The sequence below is a fragment of the Schistocerca serialis genome, chromosome 9, assembly GCF_023864345.2.
Source record: "Schistocerca serialis cubense isolate TAMUIC-IGC-003099 chromosome 9, iqSchSeri2.2, whole genome shotgun sequence".
Lineage (NCBI taxonomy): Eukaryota > Metazoa > Arthropoda > Insecta > Orthoptera > Acrididae > Schistocerca > Schistocerca serialis.
In genome coordinates, this window is record NC_064646.1 from 406,830,597 (window position 1) to 406,852,104 (window position 21,508).

Here is a 21,508-nt window from a genome sequence, read left to right on the forward strand (position 1 = left end):
TGGTGGGTCACATCGTCCATGAACAGTCCTTTCCAATCTATCCCATGCATGTTCGATAGGGTTCATGTCTGGATAACATGCTGGCCACTCTAGTTGAGTGATGTCCTTATCCTGAAGGAAGTCATTCACAAGACGTGCATGATGGGGCTGCGAATTGTCATCCATGAAGACGAATGCCTCACCAATATGCTGTCGATATGGTTGCACTATTGGTTGGAGGATGGCATTCAACTATCCTACAGCCGTTCGGCGCCTTCCATGACCACTAGCGAGGTACGTCGGTGTCACATAATGCCACCCCAAAACAGCAGGGAACCTCCACTGTGCTACACTTGCTGGACAGTGTGTCTTAGGCATTCAGCCTGACCGGGGTGCCTCCAAACACATCTCCGACGATTTTCTGGTTGAAGGCATATGCAACACTCATTGGTGAAGAGAACGTGATGTCAATCTTGAGCGGTTCATTTGGCATGTTGTTAGGCCCATCTGTACCGCGCTGCATGGTGTCGTGGTTGCAAGGATGGACCTCACTATGTATGTCAGGAGTGAAGTTGCGCACCACACAGCCTATTGAGCACAATTTGAGTAGTAACACGACGTCCCGTGGCTGCACAAAAAGCATTATTCAATATGGTGGCATTACTGTCAGGCTTCCTCTGAGCCATAATCCATAGGTAGCGGTCATCCACTGCAGTAGTAGCCCTTGGGCAGCCTGAGCAAGGCATGTCATCGACAGTTCCTGTCTCTCTGTATCTCTTCCACGTCTGAACAACATTGCTTTGGTTCACTCTGAGACGTCTGAACACTTCCCTTGTTGAGAGGCCTCCCTAGCATAACATAACAATGCGGACGTGACTGAACCCCAGTATTGACCGTCTAGGCATGGTAACTACAGACAACACGAGACATGTACCTCCTTCCTAGTGGAATGACTGGAACTGATTGGTTGTCGGACACCATCTGTCTAATACTCTTTGGGCGGGTTTAGTGACATCTAAAATGGTTCAAATGGCTCTGAGCACTATGGGACTTAACATCTGTGGCCATCAGTCCCCTAGAACTTAGAACTACTTAAACCTAGCTAACCTAAGGACATCACACACATCCACGCCCGAGGCAAGATTCGAACCTGTGACCGTAGCAGTCACGTGGTTCCAGACTGAAGCGCCTAGAACCACACGGCCACATCGGCCGGCTAGTGACATCTCTGAACAGTCAAAGGGACTGTGTCTGTGATACAATATCCGCAGTCAACATCTATCTTCAGGAGTTCTGGGAACCGGGGTGATTCAAAACTTTTTTTGATGTGTGTATTTATTTCAAAACTAGTCTCTACAGCTCAAAGTACCACAACATTGTGCAATGTGGTGACTTTAACACAGTTTTTCTTTATAGTCATACTATGCAATAGTCTTATCTAGCATTTCCAATCAGCATCAACACAGCACTGAAAAAAGCTAATAAGAAGGAATGTAAATTTCTTGCAAAAATAAACAGCTGTTTGCATAGGTCGGAACTAAGGACAATAAATTTGTCATGACTTTTTTCAAATGTTATAAAAAATTACCAAGGTTATCTGTGAAGTCAAGAACCCGTATTAAAGGCAGATTATATTGTATTCCAGGAGTAAATATAAAGCCTTTTGCAGAGTTACAATGATAAAATATGGTTTGCTGCCAGTCTACAGTTTACCAAAGAATGGCATTCTGTAAATTTAAGATGTAAATAACACAAATTAAGAAACAATGGCAAGCCCAGATGAGGTACCAGACAAGTGGTGAAACACATCCAGTGATTGGGAGACACTGTGTTTCACAGAATGCAGATTTGTAAAATTCTGCTATAGCTAATAATATATTTGAAACAAAACATTACATTCAATAATCCTGACCACATTTTAATCCTGACCACATTTGGCCAATTAATCATCTTCCACTGAACATTTATTTATGTTCATACATTAACAGATCTTACATTATGTCATAAAAGAAAGAGGACATCAGAATACTCAAAGAGCATTGGAATTTCGTAAACCATACGAAAATACATAATTTGGCTTAAAGTGCACCTTTGTATGCCTAGATTAACACTGAAGTAGGCCACCACCTTTTATTAAGCTTTTCAGTGTGGTTTTTGGGATGCCGGTTTCTTGGAATACCAGTACTGAACTACCTCATGTTTGGGTCTTTGTTGTGGAATTATGCCATATATGCCAAAAGATGAAAACATGCACCTGAAATACAGCATGCAGTTTAGAACAGCCAAGAGTGGTGAATGAAACACTTCATTTAGAAAAAAAATTGGCTGCCTCTATGGAAAAGATTGCAAGACGATTAATGCTCGGTTGCCAATAATGTGGAAATAAAATAAAACCAGAAAGAAAACTAATAACATTTTTTAGTCTTCCATAATTATCTGAATGTATTTTAGTTCACTTGATATCTCCCGGCCACAGAAATCAGTTTTACTGTCATTTGACGTGATAGCTGTAAACAAGAGAAAACAGCAAACTCATGAAAGATAAATGCTGGTCACATGGAGCTTTTACCCCTACTCCCACTACAACTAAGACTGCTCTGCATATGCATGAATCTGGCAGCTCAGGTACACTAGTAAAATGTTTCTGGCTAACATGTGGCTGCTTGCTGCTATTACTGATACAGCTAACAGCCACTCTTTAAATAGCCAGAAGCGGAAAAAGATGTTGCTTGTACATGACTTCACTTCTGAACAAGTGCATGAAGCTGCTGATGTCATGCTCATCAAATGCAGATTTTGTTATGAAGTATTGCACAGTTTTCATCGTAAAGCCTTTGAGACATTTTCTGTCGGCAGATGCTTGTGTGTGCACTGTGTTTTGTTGTAAATGGTATATTTTCCTTGCAATTTAAGTTTCATTTTGGTATTTTTCTTTTGTTTATGCTTTTCTGTTGCAGTATTATTCTGCAGTAGCAGGCTAATGTAAAATTCTTTGTTAGAGTACAAGTTCTTATCAGTCAAAATTACAGTAATTTATTTGAAAAGTAACACAATGAAAAATTCTCAGAATTCTAAAAAATTCCAAGGTTTCCCCAATTTTCTCGCAGATGAAAAACTTCCCGGAGTGTATACCCCTGTTCTCTCTCTCTCTCTCTCTCTCTCTCTCTCTCTCTCTGTGTGTGTGTGTGTGTGTGTGTGTGTGTGTGTGTGTGTGTGTGGTCATTCTGTAATGAGGTGCCCCACTGCCCTGCACTCTGCAATAGATGCATACGAGTTAAGTTAGTTACTAAGCAGGAAAAACCGCTTTCTCAGGAGGTGTTTCATGGTCTACACAGATCAGAGTTACATCAATCCCAAGCTCTCAGCAAGAGGTTAATATGAAAATGAGGAACCACTGCAGTTGCTGACATGGTGGAGTACAGGAAGAAGTTCCCAAGGTTCTTCAGATGAGCTCGATCTTTGCTCATAATTCCCATTACAAGTGCACCTACAGAAAGCAATTTTAGCCAAGCAGGGTTGATTGCCAATGAGAAAAGATCAATGACCAGTCCACAAAGCATTAATGAGCTGCTGAATCTGCGTAACTTCTATTTGATACAGTTAATTCTGCAGAAACTGTTTAATTTCCAGGAGTGCTTCACTTAAATGGCGCAGTCCTTGTTTTTGCACAATAATTCATGGTATCTAATGCTTTATTCTTACTGTTTGTTTTTAGAAACAAAAGAGATTGTAACAGCCAGGAAGTTCCACTCGGCAAACATTGCGATTTATTTTATAGTGCAGCAAACTGGTGTTCATAAACTGGTTTGTCAGCATATTATTTTCCGTGATACAATTTCAATAAATCTGCAACTCAAAATGCAGTGATTTCACTTTTCTAAAAGTCTGCACACAAATTATATTCACCATTTCAGGAGAAAGAATCCGATCAACTGAACATCAAAATAATGTTCTGAATTCTGAGTTCTTCAGAACTGAATACCAGTACTGGACTTTCACTGCTCATCCATTTAACTGACTAATGTGTTGGATTACAGCATTTTATCTATTCATTTTATATGCAAACATCATGAAAGAAAATACTCTATCTATGAGACAACTGCAAGTTTCCCTGTAATGCCAGCTTTTATTTATTTCCAGTCTGTTACAGTATCCGCACATGTTATAGTTATAAAGAGTATTTGTGACACTAGTTAACATTATGGAATATATTTACTGTGGACGCATTCTTGCAATCATGTGCCTTAATATCAAACAGTGGAAATCAAACGTATGTTGACAGAATTAAAGGCACTGCAATCTCACAGGAGGAGTCGTTGACAATCACAATTATTCTAATAACCAACTGACTCATGGTAGCAATAACACAGCACAGAATGTGTATTAGTGATTCTCTCCCCATAAGTCTTAAGACATTGAAAACAAACCCAGGATGCACAACAGCACAGCCAACGGAATACAGCAGTGAGTACATCAAACAGAGCACATGGCACAGCAGGCTGTCTCTGGGCTGGCCGGCTGCTTTCAGCTCATCAGCCATGTGGGCCAGCCCATATCCCATAAGGGCAAGGCTGCAAAACATGGGCTGAGCAAGCTGAAACTAGCACTGCGAACAACTCTAGTCACTATGAACAAACAAGTTCTAAAGTGTTTACTCTTTCTTTCTTTGTTTTGTAAATTGCACTCTTACTGATCTGCATCTTTCAACGATGCCACAAGTCTAGTGATTTTATGTTAAATTCATTATCTCTCAATACGTTTCTTAATCCTCTGTTATTTGGCTGTATATTTATGTAATATAAAGGACTCTTCTGTTATGTTGTAATGACAGTTTTCCAGATTCGTTGTAGATCTTGCAATTTTCTGTATTGAAAAAACCTTTCTATCATTTTAACTGAGCTGCTTTACGAATAAGATTGCTTGATTGATCTCAAGTACACGTAGTGTGTTTTTAGCAACAAATTCTTTAGCCAAACCTTCAATGTTAAATATCTTCACCCTTATTGTCCCTTTCCCCATGGTTTCAGTTGTCTGCCATCAATAATGTTATTTTTTCAATTAAAATATTTTTATCAACAGCAGATCAATAATTTTCATTCAGAACCACGTGATGAGTTGTCCCATAATCCACTAGCCAGCTGTCACTATTCAATGTAACTGTGGCACAGGAAGTGCTCACACTGCCAGTACCTCTTTTCTTTTGCTCTCCTTTAAATATCTCTTTTCAAGGCAATTTCTAGATATGTCACCCCTCTTGCGACAGCTGTAACAAACAAAAGTATCCTCTCAGTTTGCTTTTTTTTCCATTTGTAATATTGTTCTCAGGGTGTATACGGGGACAAAGAAAAAAATTCACAGATAATTCTCGGATTTCTCCTGGCTATCCCGTTTAAAAAATATGCTTTTTCCCAAGCGAAATACACTTTTTCTGTGCTAAGTGAACAGCAGGTTTTCTGTAGATTTTCCCTCAGAACTGTAAAACTTATGAATCCTTTGAATCGTTCACGTTTTATACAATCGCGTAGAACTTCTCGAAAAAAAAAGTAAAGACGGGGGAGAGAAGTTTTGGAGAGACTTTTGATAAAAAAAGGAGAGAAGTTTTGGAAAGACCTTTGACTTGCAGCAACATATACGCTGCATATTTTCATATTATGAAAGTATAAATTCGAATTGCACCAAACACAGCACATTAGTTTCCAGAGCGTTGAAACCGAGGTTGCGATGTCCATTTGTAAGCCAGTCGTATCTCAAGCCACGAGATCTCGCCAGCCGATGACAGCAGCTATTCGGAGCATAGGACACATGTTATAGTCAGCCAATAGCAAGATCACTGGTTACATCGCACGAACACACAAGAGGAAAAGTTAACGGTTTACATTAATGTACACAGTACCGTTTACAAGAAAAGCTAAGCTTTCACATATTATATTGGTCTCTAAGATTAACACGCTACAACAGAAACTAAGCTTTCACATCTAATATTGATCTTTTTTGTGTGGGTTATACTTTAAGACACATCACACAAATGTGCCAATAAATTTAAAACTATGACATAAATGTCTCGGCTCGAAATTCTTGTAAGTGGCTGGTCCTCAAACTGTTCAGTTTCGAATGCTCTGTGATTTAGAAATCCATCCCACTTTCTCACACGTAGCACAATTCATCTTGCGTAAAAAGAAATTTACTTTGAAAGTAACACTTTTGTAACCATCATTCGCAATTCTATCAGGAGACTCTTAGAAATAGGTTTGATTAACCAGTTGCCAGAGAGTGCCAGAAAACAGGCATTATTGAGCATGTGCAACTGCAGTGGTGTAGGAAGCCCGCATGTTAGTGTGTATAAAGCACTAAGAGAGCTTACATTACACCATAAAAGAAACAGGGCATCAGAGGATACTCCAAAGCGCATCGGAATTTCGTAAACCATACTAAAATGCACAATTTGGCTTGAAGTGCAAATTGGCTTTTTCCAGTTTCACTATGAAGTAGGTCCCATCTGATATTAAGCTTTTCAGTGTGTAAATTTTCTTGGAGTACCATTACTCTACGAACTCATTTTCGGTTCTTTATTATGGCATAATGTCATACATGGCAGAAGATAATAACGTGCACTTGAAATTGTACTTGAAATTCAGTAAACATTTGGAACTAGCCAATACTGTAGAATGAAACATTTCGTTTCAAATAAAATGATTGCCTCAGCGGAAAGATTAATAAAGCTAAATTTCATTAGCAAACTTGCAAAAATAACTTCACTGCTCTGCAACTAACTTGGAAATAAAATAAAATCAGAAAACTGAAACTAATAATATATTTTTGCCCTCCATAATTATGTGAATGAATTTTAATTTACTTGATAGCTCCCGGCCACAGAAATCTGTTTTGTTTTCATTTGACATGGGAGCTGTACATGAAGAGAAGCTGCGAAATCACTTAACGTAAACACAGGTCACATGGAGATTAACCCCCTCCCCACTACAACTCAGACAACTCTGTGTATGCGTGAATCTGGCAGCTAGGGTGCGCGAGAAAAAATTTTTCTCGTTTGCATCTGGCTGCTTGCTCCTACTGCCGATACGGCTAACAGCCAAACTTCAAGTAGCGGGGAGCGGGAGAAGGTACTGCTTATATGCGAGCGAACTGCGCATGCGCAACAGCCCGCTGGCAACTGGTCAAACAAACCTAATGTTAACAGTTGTGACGTCATTCTCATAGCAAGCAGTTTATTGTTACGAAGAATTACATAGTCTTCGCCCTACAGCCTTTGACATATTTTTGCTATTTGCAAACGCTTGTGCGTGCACGGTGTTTTGTTGTTGTAAATCGCTGCAGTATCATTCTCCAGTAGCAGGATACAGTAACATTCTTTGCTAGAGAATCAATTCTTAAAAGTCAAAATTACAAAAATTTAACTGAAAGCTAAAACAACGAAAATTTCCCGGGATTCCAGAAAATTCCCGGTTTTCTCCGGAATGAAAAAGTTCCCGGGTTTTTCCTAGATTTCCCGGTTGTCCCGGGTCGTATACACCCTGGTTCTACAAGTGGCATTGATAAGTACTTTTCGTTACTGGTATTAGTTTTCAAGGGCATTTCAGAATGTTTATCTTCTTTACATTCATGATGTATAACATGGTGGGCAAGCAAATGTATTTTTACTGTAGCACCTAACCCCTGCACTGCAATTGTTTGGAAGTCTATGTAGAATATGCATTACTACAGCTCCTTCTGGAATTTCAGCTCTGTCAGTCAAGTTAATTCCCACAGATTCACAATTCTTCATTTTCAGCGAATTCCATCTCAGTTACACAGAGCAGAATTTGCTATCCTTTGGGTTGTATAGTGTTGAAACACTTGTCACACTATGACACAAGATGGTGAATGGCAGTCTCATAAAATTCTGAGGGTTGTGATGTGAACCAGTTCCGCACATACAGTTGGACTTCATAGTCCACACGAGTGCAAGAAAAGTTATACTGACATTCTTTTTCGATCAAGTTGGCCGCCTTCTGATTCACTTCCTGCAGCAAGGGACAACAGTGAATGCCCAGCATTACTCGCAAACCTTGACCACCTTTCACCAAGCGATCCAATCAGAACGACCAGGGAATCTCACCCGTTGGGTCATTCTGCTCGACGACAATGCAAAGCCTCATACGGCCAACACAGTCGTGGCACTCCTGCAGAAATTCAAATGGGAGGTTCTCAACCACCCTCCTTACAGTCCGGACCTCTCTCCCTGTGATGATGCCATTTTTGCTCTCCTTAAAAACGCTCTTGAGGGGCAAACGATTCACCTCAGATGATGACATCCAGCTGTGCGTGCAGAATTGGTTCACACCACAGTTCCGGGAATTTTATAAGACAGCCATTCACCGCCTTGTGTCACAGAGGGCAAGTTTCTCAACAGCCAGGGTCAGTACTTCTTACATACAGATACTGGTTTCTGAAATTATGCCTCTGGCTTGTTTCTTTTTGAACGCCTCTTATAATTTTGTATGTGCTTTTGCTGCTCCCTGCATATGAAAAATATAATTTTTGCTAGTGGCTTACACTGTGATGCTACGTATGCCTTTTTATCAGCAACTGATGTATCTTCACCTGTTTCCCTCTCACCAGGTTTGATTATAGTGAACAAATCAGAATGTTTTAGAATCATTTTCTTTTGGTACAACCACAGAGCATCATTCACTCCATGCAGTTTCTCAACCCAGTGTCCATTCTCTGTTTTAAAGAAAGAATACATTTTCTTTCCTATGAAATTCACAAACACAGCTCTGCGTCACTTAATGTTTTCAAAAGGTGTCTCACAAAAATACTTGATCTGATAGAAAAATGTTTCATCTTTCCCACATGTGCAAGTTTTAGATTAGCTAACTCACATTAAACACTGTTTTCCAGTACTTTTTTAATAGTACGACTTGGCCCCTAACCATTGTTGAAGTGGTATAAACAGCTGTATCGCACACATTAATATTTATTGAAAAAAAAAGCTGTATATACCTTAAAGCAGAGAAACTAAACAACTTTTTTTGAGTAGTCATTGTCTTTTTAAGAAACAATAATGACACAGGTAATCCGGTCACAAAAACATAACAAATAATGGATATGTTGTCCACTCGCTTATATCTTAACATTCAACAGGTGGCATAAGAAAATTATAATGAGAAAGACTACTGTATGAAGTGAGAAAAATAATAAGCAAAATGGCTTCTGCTATTCTTACTTAATAATCATCCTGTGGAACTTGCACGGGAGTGATTCAGTAAGACATCCAAGAACAGTAACCAAATGAGAAACAGACAAATGTCTTGAAATGCCTTTTACTCAAATATTAGCCCACGGCAGACTTATTGGAAAATATTAAATGGCACAAGCCACTAGCACATCCTATCTACTAATACTGCAAAAGAGTTGCTAGATTTCACAGCAAAGAAATAGCTGAGATGTAACATATTTCCCCAACCCCACCTCCTCTCTCCACTCCCTGTCTCTATGGCCATGAAATTACTGCTCCCTCATTTCCTCCTTTCCCCTTCCGTACACAGTATGTAAATTACTTTATTTACTAAAAAAAAAAAAAAAAAAAAAAAAAAAAAAAAAAAAAAAAAAAAAAAAAAAACCATCTTCAATCCAAAGGCTGACAGTCTTTACTGCAAGGAAAAGGGGAATGACAAGTAGAGAAACTACACTTATTACTTACCTCGTCCAGCCATGTAACATGGGTTCCGACAGATGACTTAGAAGGTTTCGATAATTGGAAAAATCTTTTTCTGAACTTCCAATCACCAGACATGAAGGCTTACACTTGTGTGTACTATAGGTCACCTGAGAATAGCATGGGTAAAATATCTGCAAATGCAAAGAACAAAACTTGTAAGTGTTATATTTATGAATTAAAATGTCACTTAGAGTCAAGTAGTTCATCTGACTGGCATAACTGATAAAATTATATCCGAAAATATATACTGACAAATGACATTGACCAGCATAATTTACTGAAGTCAACAATGTGCAAAAACATATCATCCAAAGTGAAGCACAAATAGTAGCACGAATAGTAGGCAGATAGGTGTAATTTGGTTTGTGTGTGTGTGTGTGTGTGTGTGTGTGTGTGTGTGTGTGTGTGTGAGAGAGAGAGAGAGAGAGAGAGAGAGAGAGAGAGAGAGAGAGAGAGGTAAGCTATACCACACTACAATAGAAAAACAGCAGGTTATCTTCAGAAAAGACAGGAGCATTACAGGATAACATGACACACTCAACCTAAACAGCCAGTTAGTTAGTACAGTTAATTTTGGTACAAAATCTGGGGATATGTGCTAACAATTTACAATAACAATGAATCCTTCTTAACATTGTTAATTGTGGAAACAGTACTTCTATTACACGTCTCCACTTACACCAAAACCTCCAGATGTCAGAAAGTCAGATCAGCCCCAAACATTGTACATCAACAGAGTATCAACCAAAACTCTGATATATTTTGTGCAATGTGCTGTCGTCTAGGAGAACATGCATAAATGGGATTTAATAGGTAACATTTGACCCATGGAGCAAAGGAAAAGCATAGCTGTGAGCGTGTGTTACCTAGAGTTCCCGTGTAGAGGTCAGTAGAGCATCAGTTGATCGTACCAAGAGACCTGAGTTCAAGGACTGGTTACACCAATTTTTCTGCTTTAGCACATGTAAAACTGTTATATGGGACAACATATTCCTGAAATGTGAAAGGACTGTTTGGAGTTTATAGTAATGTTATATTGGCAGTGCGCTTTCACTTCATTTATTTGAAAGTGGAAAACCTATAGAGTACCTTTGTAGTTTCATAGAATAAACATAAACAAATCGTACAGAAGAAGAACAATTGCATCACACATGCAAAAATATTAATAGTAATAATAATAAAAATAACAATAACAGTAATAATAATTATTATTATTACTATTAACATTTCCACATGGGTGAAGCAATTCTTTCTATATTTTTCTGTTCTGATTGTTTATGTTCATTCTCTGAAACTATAAATGTACTGAATAAGTTTGCTGCTTTCAAATAAATGAAGCGAAAGCAGACTGCCAATAGAACATTGCTATAAAATCTGAACAGTCATTTTACATGTCAGGAATATGTTGTCCCATATAACAGTTTCACACGTGCTAGAGTACAAAAACTGGCATAACCAGTACTCGAACTGGGGGATATTTGGTACAACAAACTAATGCTCTACCGGCTCCCCACAGGAGCTCCAACGACAGATGCCCAGAGTTACACTTTTTGTCTACTCTGTAGGTCAGGTGTTACTTATTACACATGTTCTGCTGGACAATAGCACATAGCAGAAAATATATCACAGTTTTGGTTGACATTCTGTCAACATACAACTGTTGGGGCTGATCTGTCTGACACCTGGAGGTTTGGGTGTTAGTATTTTTCCACCTGTCTGCACTGGGTGTTATAAATGTCACATTCCTGACTACAACAGCCTTTAGTAGCACTACATTTTGTAATCTCCATAAAAATTTTTAGTGTATTTTTAGCTGCTTCATTAGCGTGGTTTACTTATGCAGTGAATAGACTAGAACATTTTTAATGAGTGTGACAATGGCTGGGGGAGCCTATGCTCTCACATATTTTTTAACATTTGTGCAAACTCTGAAAGATATATGAAAATGCACCTGGTATAAAATATTTCATGTCAAACAAGGTAACTTTGTGGTTAAGTGTCAAACTACAAAGCCAAAGGTTCAAGGTTCAATTCCTAGGATTTTTTTCTTTCAATTATCTCTTCTTTCATCTCTGGAAATGAATTGTGCACAAGAAAGATACTGAACTGCACCATAATTTGTAGTCCAGATTCAACTACAGTTCCCCTTATAATGGGCTGGTTAAGTCAGCTCAAAAGTTGGAGAAGGCAAGAGCATAGCACCTCCAAGGACCATTCTAGTAAAGCTCGGTGGCATTCAAAGCAATCACGATGTTGAAGTCAGTCATACCAGCTTTTAGAATGGGATGTAGCAAAGCCAAGCATAATTTATGCAGCTGTTTTCAGTACATAAAAGACAGAAACTGAAGCCTCAAAAGTCTTCTATACAACAATAACCACTTAAAAAATCATTTGTAAAAGTAAAAGTAAAGTATGTGGTGCAAGATCATGATAGGGTTATAGACCTGACCGCACAGGCAGCATGCATCCTTTCTTCCCTGCAGCACCAGAAGGGGGAGGGTTGCAGGCCCACTGCCCCAGCTGTCTTTTACCCGCAATAAAGACCCCCGGTGTTCTACGATAGCAGGCTGAACGGACCTGTGGCCACTCTGGAAGGACTTGTATGAGGGAAATTCTTGCCCCTGTCCAGAATTGAACCTGGGAACTTCACAGCCAGAGTCTAGTGCTCTACCTGCTAGACCACCACAGCAACAAGAAGTAACTTTTAATGGAATATAACAGAAATAAAATTCAAACAGCAGTGATTATTATAATAATGAAAACAATCAATTATTGACATAATTATTTAATTGGATTCATTAAAAAAATCTACTCAGCAAGCAGCAACAGAACACACACATAAAAGAATGCCACAATTGGCAAGCTTTTGGAGCCAGTGGATCCTTCTTCAGGCAGAAGTGTTGAACGGGAAGGAAGAAGGATGAAGGAAAAGAACTGGAGATGTCTAGGAAAATGGGTAGATTCCAGGAAAGTCACCCACAACCATGGATCAGGGGAGATTTACCATAAGGGATGACTCAGTCTTTCCTTCTCATCCTGTACAATAAGTCTCCCCTGACCCACGGTTCTGGGTAACTATCCCGAAATCTACTCCTTTTCCTAGACCTCTCAAGCCCTTTTCCTTCACCCTTCTTCCTTCCCCTTCAACACTTCTGCCTGAAGAAGGAGCCACTGGCACCAAAAGCTTGCCAATTACAAAAGTCTTTTATGTGTGTATCTTGCAGTCGCTTGGAGGGAAGATTTTTTACTTATCCCATTAAATAGCTGTGATTATTAGGAATATAGGAAAATTCATACAAGTTGCTTTAATTACTAAAGTCACAGATTGTGGCTGCATCTGCAGATTGGCTGCACTATGTGGAGGAGAAGGACCATACGTGTTTCATTCCTTCCTTCAACCATACTGTGTTGAATATTCCAATTCTGTCAGAACTGTAATGAGGAATCAATGACTCCCCTCCTCAAAACCTTACACCCTACACCAGGCTGTTCCAGCTCAAGTGCCTGAGCACAGGAGGCCAGATGCTGTGTCTCTTGGCAAAGCATCTACAGGTAGGTGTGGGCAAATGGTTCATGCATGTGAAACAAAGGCATGAATATGCTCCAATAGTGCTGCCTGGCAGGTAATACTTGCGATTGCAAGAGGTCACCTGCAAATCTCAGGTTGTTAAGACAATTCACATTGATTCTAATTCCTTTTTATTCTCAGTTTAATTCAGTCACTGTTATTTTCAGAACAGCAGAGAACACCTTGGCAGAGAAAGGAGCACCATGTTTTGCTCCTCTGTGAACTGGAAACTTTTGAGTTAGTTCCCAGACACTAACAAATGTTGTTGAAGTTTTGTATATATGGTGCAGGATTTTAACATAAGCCATCTCCAACCCTTGCTCAAATATGACTTGCACAGCAGCAGGCTGGCTAATTGAATCAAGGCCTTCTCAAAATCTACACACAGAGATACTTTGCACTAGTCTCCTCTGCTTATTAAGTCCCAGAGAACAAAAATATCAAATACAGTGCTGAAGCTACTATGGTTCCAGCCTGATCAAATAGTTTGAGCTGCATCAAGGATGGGGCTGACATAATTTAATAATATGCTTGTAAAAGTTTTGTACAAAACACAACTTAGGCCTGTAGGACGATAGTGATAGTTTTTTATGAACAAAACTGCCGATCATAGGAAATGCTGGGAACTGTGACTTTGTTGGACCCATCAGTTGCTGTCAAATGTCTGCACATGTGTATCTCCCAGAGGCTCTGACCCAAGTTCCTCACAGAGTCATTACATTTCAGTGAGAGAAACGAGCTGACACATTTAATGGAAAGCTGAATGTAATACAAAATGGTGCTCAACAATAAACAGCATGTATTCATTATCAAACAATTCACAGAAAATGTGTTAGTAAAAGAGTTTAAGACCTCAAGTGTTATAGCAAAAACATCTGCAATACAAGACTTGTAAGGGAACATTTCCAAGTGTAAATAAACTATCTTGATGAAACTTAATTTCGTTCATCATATTAGATGTTTCAGAAAAGCCTGAAACTGTATCGTTCATGATTTAAGTAATGAAAACAGCACAAGTTACTTATTCTCTCTCTTACCCCCCCTCCTCCGTGACACCTTTAGCGCAACGTGTTTCGAGGATTTATTCTCATTTTCAAGTGCATTTGTTAACATGAATATGTCTGCATGTGTGATTTTCTACCTCCTTTGCATCTTTTTGAAGTTAGACTGCAATCGGAAAATTGGACAAAATAAATCTTTGAGTGTTTTTAAATGCTAATGTTAGAGGTGGTATTTTTGTTTGTCTGCTTACAGGTATTGTGTCTCCTCCACTATACAGAATATCACACACAGGCAAATCATCATTTACACTGTTTGTTTAGAAAACATGCTACAAAGATGATATGACACTATGGCTTCTCAAAGAGTTTGTACAGCGAGTTGTTACAGTGTTTAAGAATCAAAAAATAAGTAACTCACGCAGTTTTCATTATTTAATTTGTTACAGTTATCATATGCAGAAGAAACATTTTAAAAAATTAACTGATTCAGTATCTAGTTTGTCATTGATAATTTTTTCTCTTTGCTTTTTGTGGTGTACAAAAATTCAAGTTCTTCTGTTACCCATTTCTTCAAATGTTTCTCCTGCATATGACAACTGTAACAACTTTCATAAATATGTACATTTCCTCATTAGGAAGAAAGTAATCAATAATTTAGTAGTCAACAGCGGCAAAAATACATTTCATAATTTACAACCTTATACACATAGATAATGTAATCCAAAAAGAATGTAACAACTGTGACTGTATATAAACTCTTTGTGAAGACATACTTTGTAAACAAAAAGCTGTGTGTATGTGATATTCTGTATAATGGAGGAGGCACAATACCTGAAACTAGAAAAACAAAAATACTGTCTCTAACATTAGCATTTATAAACACTCAAACATTTATTTTGTGTGATTTTCCACTTCCAGTGTAACTTAAAAAGACACAAGAGGGGCAGAAACACTCATGCAAACATCACCAAACACACTCATGTACACAAATGCACTCGAAAATGACAATAAGTTCTCAAAACACATTGTGCTAAGCATAAAAAATAAGTAACTTGTGTAGTTTTCATTACATCTTGATGAAACTTGGCTAGTGTGTAGAGGGGCAAAATAATGCAATATGTATTTTTTTGTTTGTGTCCAATTTCACTTAAAAGTGGGGAAACACACTCCAAATGGTAATTTGGCATATTACGTTTAGAGGGAATATCTTCGACATGATGACATATAAAAATGTTTCTCATATAAAAGTTGGTACATAACATTTTTGATAACTCTTAATCAACTTTTGTAATAATTTGGAATTTTGCAAAAAACTTCACCACCACTAACTAATTTTGAAAAATGGAAACTTCTGTTACAACATAAATGAAAGAAGCTCTCGACCTAATACATCCATGTATACTAAAGCTAATTTCTGAAATACCATTTTTGGAAAATAAGCTGTACACGATGTGTTGTCAGAATATTTTCAACATACCTAATCAAAATCTAAACATTTATTATTATTCTAATTATTTATTTTACTTTTTGTGATTCACATATTTGTTTTTCATTCACTGAAAATAATAAGTAACTCACTATTATGATATAAAATCATTACAATAATAATAATCTGTAAAAAATGCTTAAAACATATTTTTTACAGCATGCACATAAAATGAATGAAATTTCTTCAGATAACATACATGACAGAGAACATAATATAAAACAAAATTCTGCAGGATTTCAAACTGTCATGGGTGATTCTAAATATCCTGATTTGTATCAGGTATATTTCAGTAGGTTTGTAAGCAAAACATTGAATGCCACATATGTCCAATTGCTGTACCTGTCCTGTCGAGCCAAGTGAACAAGTTCCTTCTCCTCAGGTACAATGCTCAAAATGGTTATTTCACATTGACCACCTCAAGAACATAACAGTAATACAGATTTTTCTCCCACTCTGGGAAATAAAACTTCTCTCAAAGATCTCCTCACAAGGGCAAATGTTAGTTTACCAGATTTTGATAATGTCGCAAGGTCATTTGGGAACTTTAAAAAGAGATTTTCGAATTCTCAGTCCAAAGTCATCATTATTTTCTTTTAAAACTATAAAGAGACAGGTGGCCAGTGTGTAAAAACTGTTTTGAGCATTGCACCTGAGGACAAGAAACTTATCCATCTGATCATCTCAAAATGCTCAAGGGCACAGTTACAGCCACAGAACTCAGGTGACCTTTGATGCTGGAAGAACTTTGTGGGAAGATCAATAATTACGAAAAGATAGACTGCTACTCACTGTAAAAATGACACACTGAGTTGCAGACAAACACAACAAAAAGACTGTTACACATTAAGATTTCGGACAAAGACTTCATCAGAAAAGAAAAAGACACATATGCTTTCACACAAGCAAACACACATGCATCCACACTTCACACACGACTGCTACCTCTGGCTGCTCCTCGGGCCACACTGAAACTAAAGTGCATTGAACAGTAGTAATAATCAATAGTGGAGCAGGGAAGGGGGAGGGATAGCAGGGTACGGGTGTGGCAAGAGGAAACAGTGCTGTCTTGTGGAATGTACAGGGGACTAGAGGTGGCAAACAAGGCTACCTGGCACAGTGTTGGGAGACTGTGGGAGTGGGGTGCGGGAATGTGGGGCGTGGGAAGAAGGGAGTGGAAAGGAGATAAGCAGAAAAGGGGAAAATATTATGGGTGCACCATTGGCAAAGAGCAAAGCACACCAGGGTTTATGGGAGTGAGTTGGGGTGAGGTGATAGGACAGAGGGTGCAGAAACCAAGGGGATGGAGTGTGTGAGGACAGCAGGTTATTGTAGGTTGAGCCAGGGTTGGTTTTGGGAGCAGAGAATGTATTGTAAGGATAACTCTCATCTGCTCAGTTCAGAAAAGCTGGTGGTGGAGGAGAGGATACAGATGGCTCGGCTTGTGAAACAGGCACCGAACTCGAACATGTTATGTTCGGAACATGCTGTGCTACAGGGGTGTCCTCTTTGCTCTTGGTCACAGTTTGCCAGTGGCTATTCATCCTAGTGGACAGCTGGTTGGTTGTCATACCAACATAAAAAGCTGAGCAACGGTTGCAGCAGAACTGGTACAACACAAGGCTGCTTTCACAGATGGCTCAGAATCTCATGCAATATGATAAGTCTGTGACAGGACTGGAATAGGGTTTGCTGGGTGAGTGGATTGGGCAGGTCTTGCACATGGGTCTTTTCCGAGAATACCATCCCTGTGGCAAGGGGTTGGGATTTGGAGTGAATCTCATTTTGGTATGATTACCAACCAGTTATCCACCAGTATAAATGGCAACTGAGAAACTGTGGCCAAGAGCAAAGTGGACCACCCTGTTGCACAACATGCAGATGGGAGTTATCCTTGCAAAACATTCTCTGCTCCCGAAATTACCCCGGCTTCAACCTATGTTAACCTACTATACCAACATCCTACACCCAACAGTTTCCACCCCCTCCATCCTATTATCTCCCAATTGAGGTCCATTCACCTTCATAGTGCACTGCTCTCAGCCAATGCACCCACCTGTATTTTCCCTTTTTCTTCTTCTTTCCCTCCCATTCACTTCTTTTCTCTTCCTTTCCTCCCCCATGGCCTTCTGACACTGCATAAGGTAGCCTCGACTGCCACCTCTAGTCCCTGCACGTTCCGTCAGGCAGCACTATTTCCTCTTCCCCACCCGTACCCTCCTATACCTCCCCTTCCCTGCTCCACAACCGATCGTTGCTCCTGTTTGACACATTTCAGATTCAGTCTGGCCTGAGCAGCCAGAGACAGCGGTCATTTGTGCATGACGTGTGCTTGCTTGTGTGAATGCATGTGTGTGTGTGTTTTTTTTTTCTTTTCTGATGAAGGCTTTGGCTGAAAACTCAATGTGTAACAGTCTTTTTGTTGTGTCTATCTGCAACTCAATGTTTCATCTTTACGATGAGTAGCAATCTATCCTTTCCATAATTGTTAATATTCCAAACTGTCCTTTCCATTGTTTGTGAGAACAATTTCAGATTTAGTTCTGATAAATGTTTATGATGTCAGTCTCCACTTTAAATACAATATAATCAAGCTGCAGTCACTAGTACATAATCAGTTCTCTTTGCCAAGGCTTACCAATGTACTGAAATAAGTATGATACAAATCACAATACGTACAGTATCACCGACGATATTCTGAAATCCTGCTGAATTTTGTATTATATTGTGTTCTCCATCATGTATACTATGCGAAGAATTTACACTCACGTTACGTGCATGGTGTAAAAAAACACGTCATGTTTTAAGCTTTTTTTTTTACACATTATCAAATTCTGCAATAATTTTGCATAATAATTAGTCACATATTACTTTCAATTAACGAACCCTACATATGAAGGAGGGAAAAATAAATACATAAATAAAATGGAAAATAACAATTTAAAACAGAAAACAAATATAAGTAAAATAAATAATTATAATAATAATCAATATTTAGATATTTTAATTGGGTATGCTGAAAATTCTTTGACAGCACACTGTGTACAGCTCTTCTTTTTCCCCATGAATGGTATTTCAGAAACCACCTTTATTACACGTGGATGTATGTGGCTTGAAAACTTCTTTAATTTATGTTGTCAAACGTCTTCATTTTCAAAATTAATTAGTGGTGGTGGGGTATACCATAAAATTTCAAATGACTACAAAAGTTGATTACAGAGTAATCTAGAACGTTAATTAAATATCAATTTTTATAAAACATAATATGTCAAATTATCTTTTGAGGCATGTTGTAATCCTTAAAAGTGGAACTGGGCACAAACAAAATAATATGTATGACTTTACTCTGGTCCCTCTACAAACCTGCCAAGTTTCACCAAGATGTTTATTTATACTTGGGAATGTTGCCTTGTTAGTGATAAAATCATGGCCATTTCCAGCATCTTCTGTGTTGTTCATTACCAGGGATGAATTGCACAGCAATCTTGTTGTAATTTATTATTAACAAGTTGAGCCTCTATGGAATGTGTGGTAACAACCAAATTAATTTTTAGTGTCTAGGTCTTGTTCTTGTTCCAGCTTTGACTTCCTGCCAGTATCTTATGAGCCCAGCAGGAAGTGCCTGTTTATGCTCTTCGGATAATGGTCCTCTCTGTCTTTTGGACATTGATGCCATTTTAAAACCTTGGTACATGTTCACCAATCTTCTAAATTTATTCCTGTCAGGAATTTCTCTTTCTGAGATAGCAATCTGCCAAAGCTCTTTTTCACATTCTTCAAACCATCTTGACCTTGTTTTCTTAGATTGGCTGAAACTCCATATTCTTTTAGTTAGTCGGTCACAGCCAATCCTCATGAGATGACGTAAAATAACAATCGTCTCTTCTTAATGGATGCTGTGACAGGTTCTGTCTCACTGTACAAGTCCTCATTTGCTCTCATTCGCCATTGTCCATCAACCTATCTATTACCTAGGATTTTCCTTAATATCCTACGCTCTTGCCTTTCCAGCCACTCAGCTTGACCTAGAGTCTATTCATGATCAAAGTTTCGGACGCATATAAGCCCTCAGGTTTGACAACTATATAATAATGTCGGAACTTGGCCCCTATACTCATAGACTTTTTGTTACAGGTATTCTTTGTCAGTTGGTATGCTTGGTCTAACTTCCTCATCCTGGCATTAATTGCTGCTTCTTCTAATCCATTCTCCTGGATGACTTCACCGAGATACCTGAAATTCTTAACTCGTCTGATATTTCCAAGATTGGTGATCAGCCATTCATGTCCATCACAGATGTTCGTCATATATTTTGTCTTTTGAATAGAGATCTGGAGTCGGACTTTTTCAGCAATTTCTGACAGCCTATTGATCTTGTTGACTGCTGACTATGTTATTATCAAAAACGGCCAGATCATCCGCAAAGGCCAAGCATTCAATGTACACCCATTTGTTCTTAGGACCAAGTCTGAACCGCTCTTCATTTGTTTCTTCTTGGGCTAACAACTTTCTCCACTCTCGAATGACCTTTTCCAAGATGTAGTTAAAAAGGTGTGGGGATAGTCCATCTCCTTGTCCTATGCCTGTTCTGATTGTAAAGGGTTCTGATATCTCACCCACAAATTTTACTTTTGACACTGTGTTAGTGAGAGTTTGTCTGATCAGCTTTCTTGATGTATCATCTACCCCAAGCCCTTCCAAAATATGCAGTAATGCCTGTCGGTCAATGGAGTCATATGCCTTCTGAAAATCAACAAACACAACCATGTAGTTATTTCCTCCAGTTTTTTTGCACCTGATGTTTTTCCTCAGATTAAAAATCTGTTCTGGGCAAGAATGGCCCTTTCAGAAATCAGGTTGATATTCCCCAATCAGTTGGTCAAGATGACCTTCTATTCTGTTCTGTATCGTTTTGGAGAGAATCTTATATGGGGCAAATTGTTGTAAATATTTTCTGGAACAGTTTTATTTTACATTAACAATACTTATAATACACTGAAAATGGAGAAAGACAAAAAATGTTACTTTTGCAGAGGTCAGCAAGCATGCGTAGAAAAAGATACCTCTCTGTTCCATAAACTTACAAATGGGAAGAGTTCAACCAAGCTAAAAGTAAAGGATTAAATAGCAAAGTCATCCAAAACCACACAATTTGTATGTGCTTCCTAACCATTTACTTCACTTTTGGAATTTACAGCAATACAATAGTAAAAAAATAAATAAATAAATTTACACCACTGTAATTTAATTACAGTACTACAGCTGGAGTATCTTTTATTGTACTTGTGTTAGAAAAGATGCCAGACTTACCCTTTTTGGAGCTTTTACTGAAGATGATAAACGTGGATACTGGGCTGTTATCTGAGAAGTGCTCTTACGAGCTGTGGAACGATGGGTAGGCTCAAAGTCCTCTGTGACTGCTTCACGATCATCTGCACATAATTTTAAGAAATAGATCATATTCAAAAGAAAATGCAGTTATTAAATGTTCAAATTTAATTTCCTCAAATGTCATATTGTGTGAGTTATCTGTATCTCTATCTGTCATCTCCCAATCTGATTCCCTGTCCTGCAAGTTGGCAGAGTTGGCAAAACTACACTTGCAAACAAGAGAAAGAACAGTCAGCTTTTGAACTGGGCTGTTCCGCACCAATAATGATATGGGAAGGTAGAATATCTCTGAAAGCAGAAAAAGATATGATACTCTCCAACCAACAGCATTTCTGATACTTTATAACTATGCTTACAGTTTGACT

General features: G+C 38.5%; 1 protein-coding gene across 1 annotated transcript in view; it reads right to left on the reverse strand.

Moving 5' to 3' along the window:
* Positions 1 to 21,508, reverse strand: part of LOC126418683 (uncharacterized) — a 412,934-nt gene that overhangs the window by 110,213 nt on the left and 281,213 nt on the right. Inside the window, exons 21-22 of the mRNA XM_050085576.1 lie at positions 21,063 to 21,184; positions 9,680 to 9,828 (exon numbers count right to left, since the gene is read on the reverse strand). Coding sequence (XP_049941533.1) covers positions 9,680 to 9,828; positions 21,063 to 21,184 — 271 coding nt within the window. The remainder of the gene's footprint in view (positions 1 to 9,679; positions 9,829 to 21,062; positions 21,185 to 21,508) is intronic.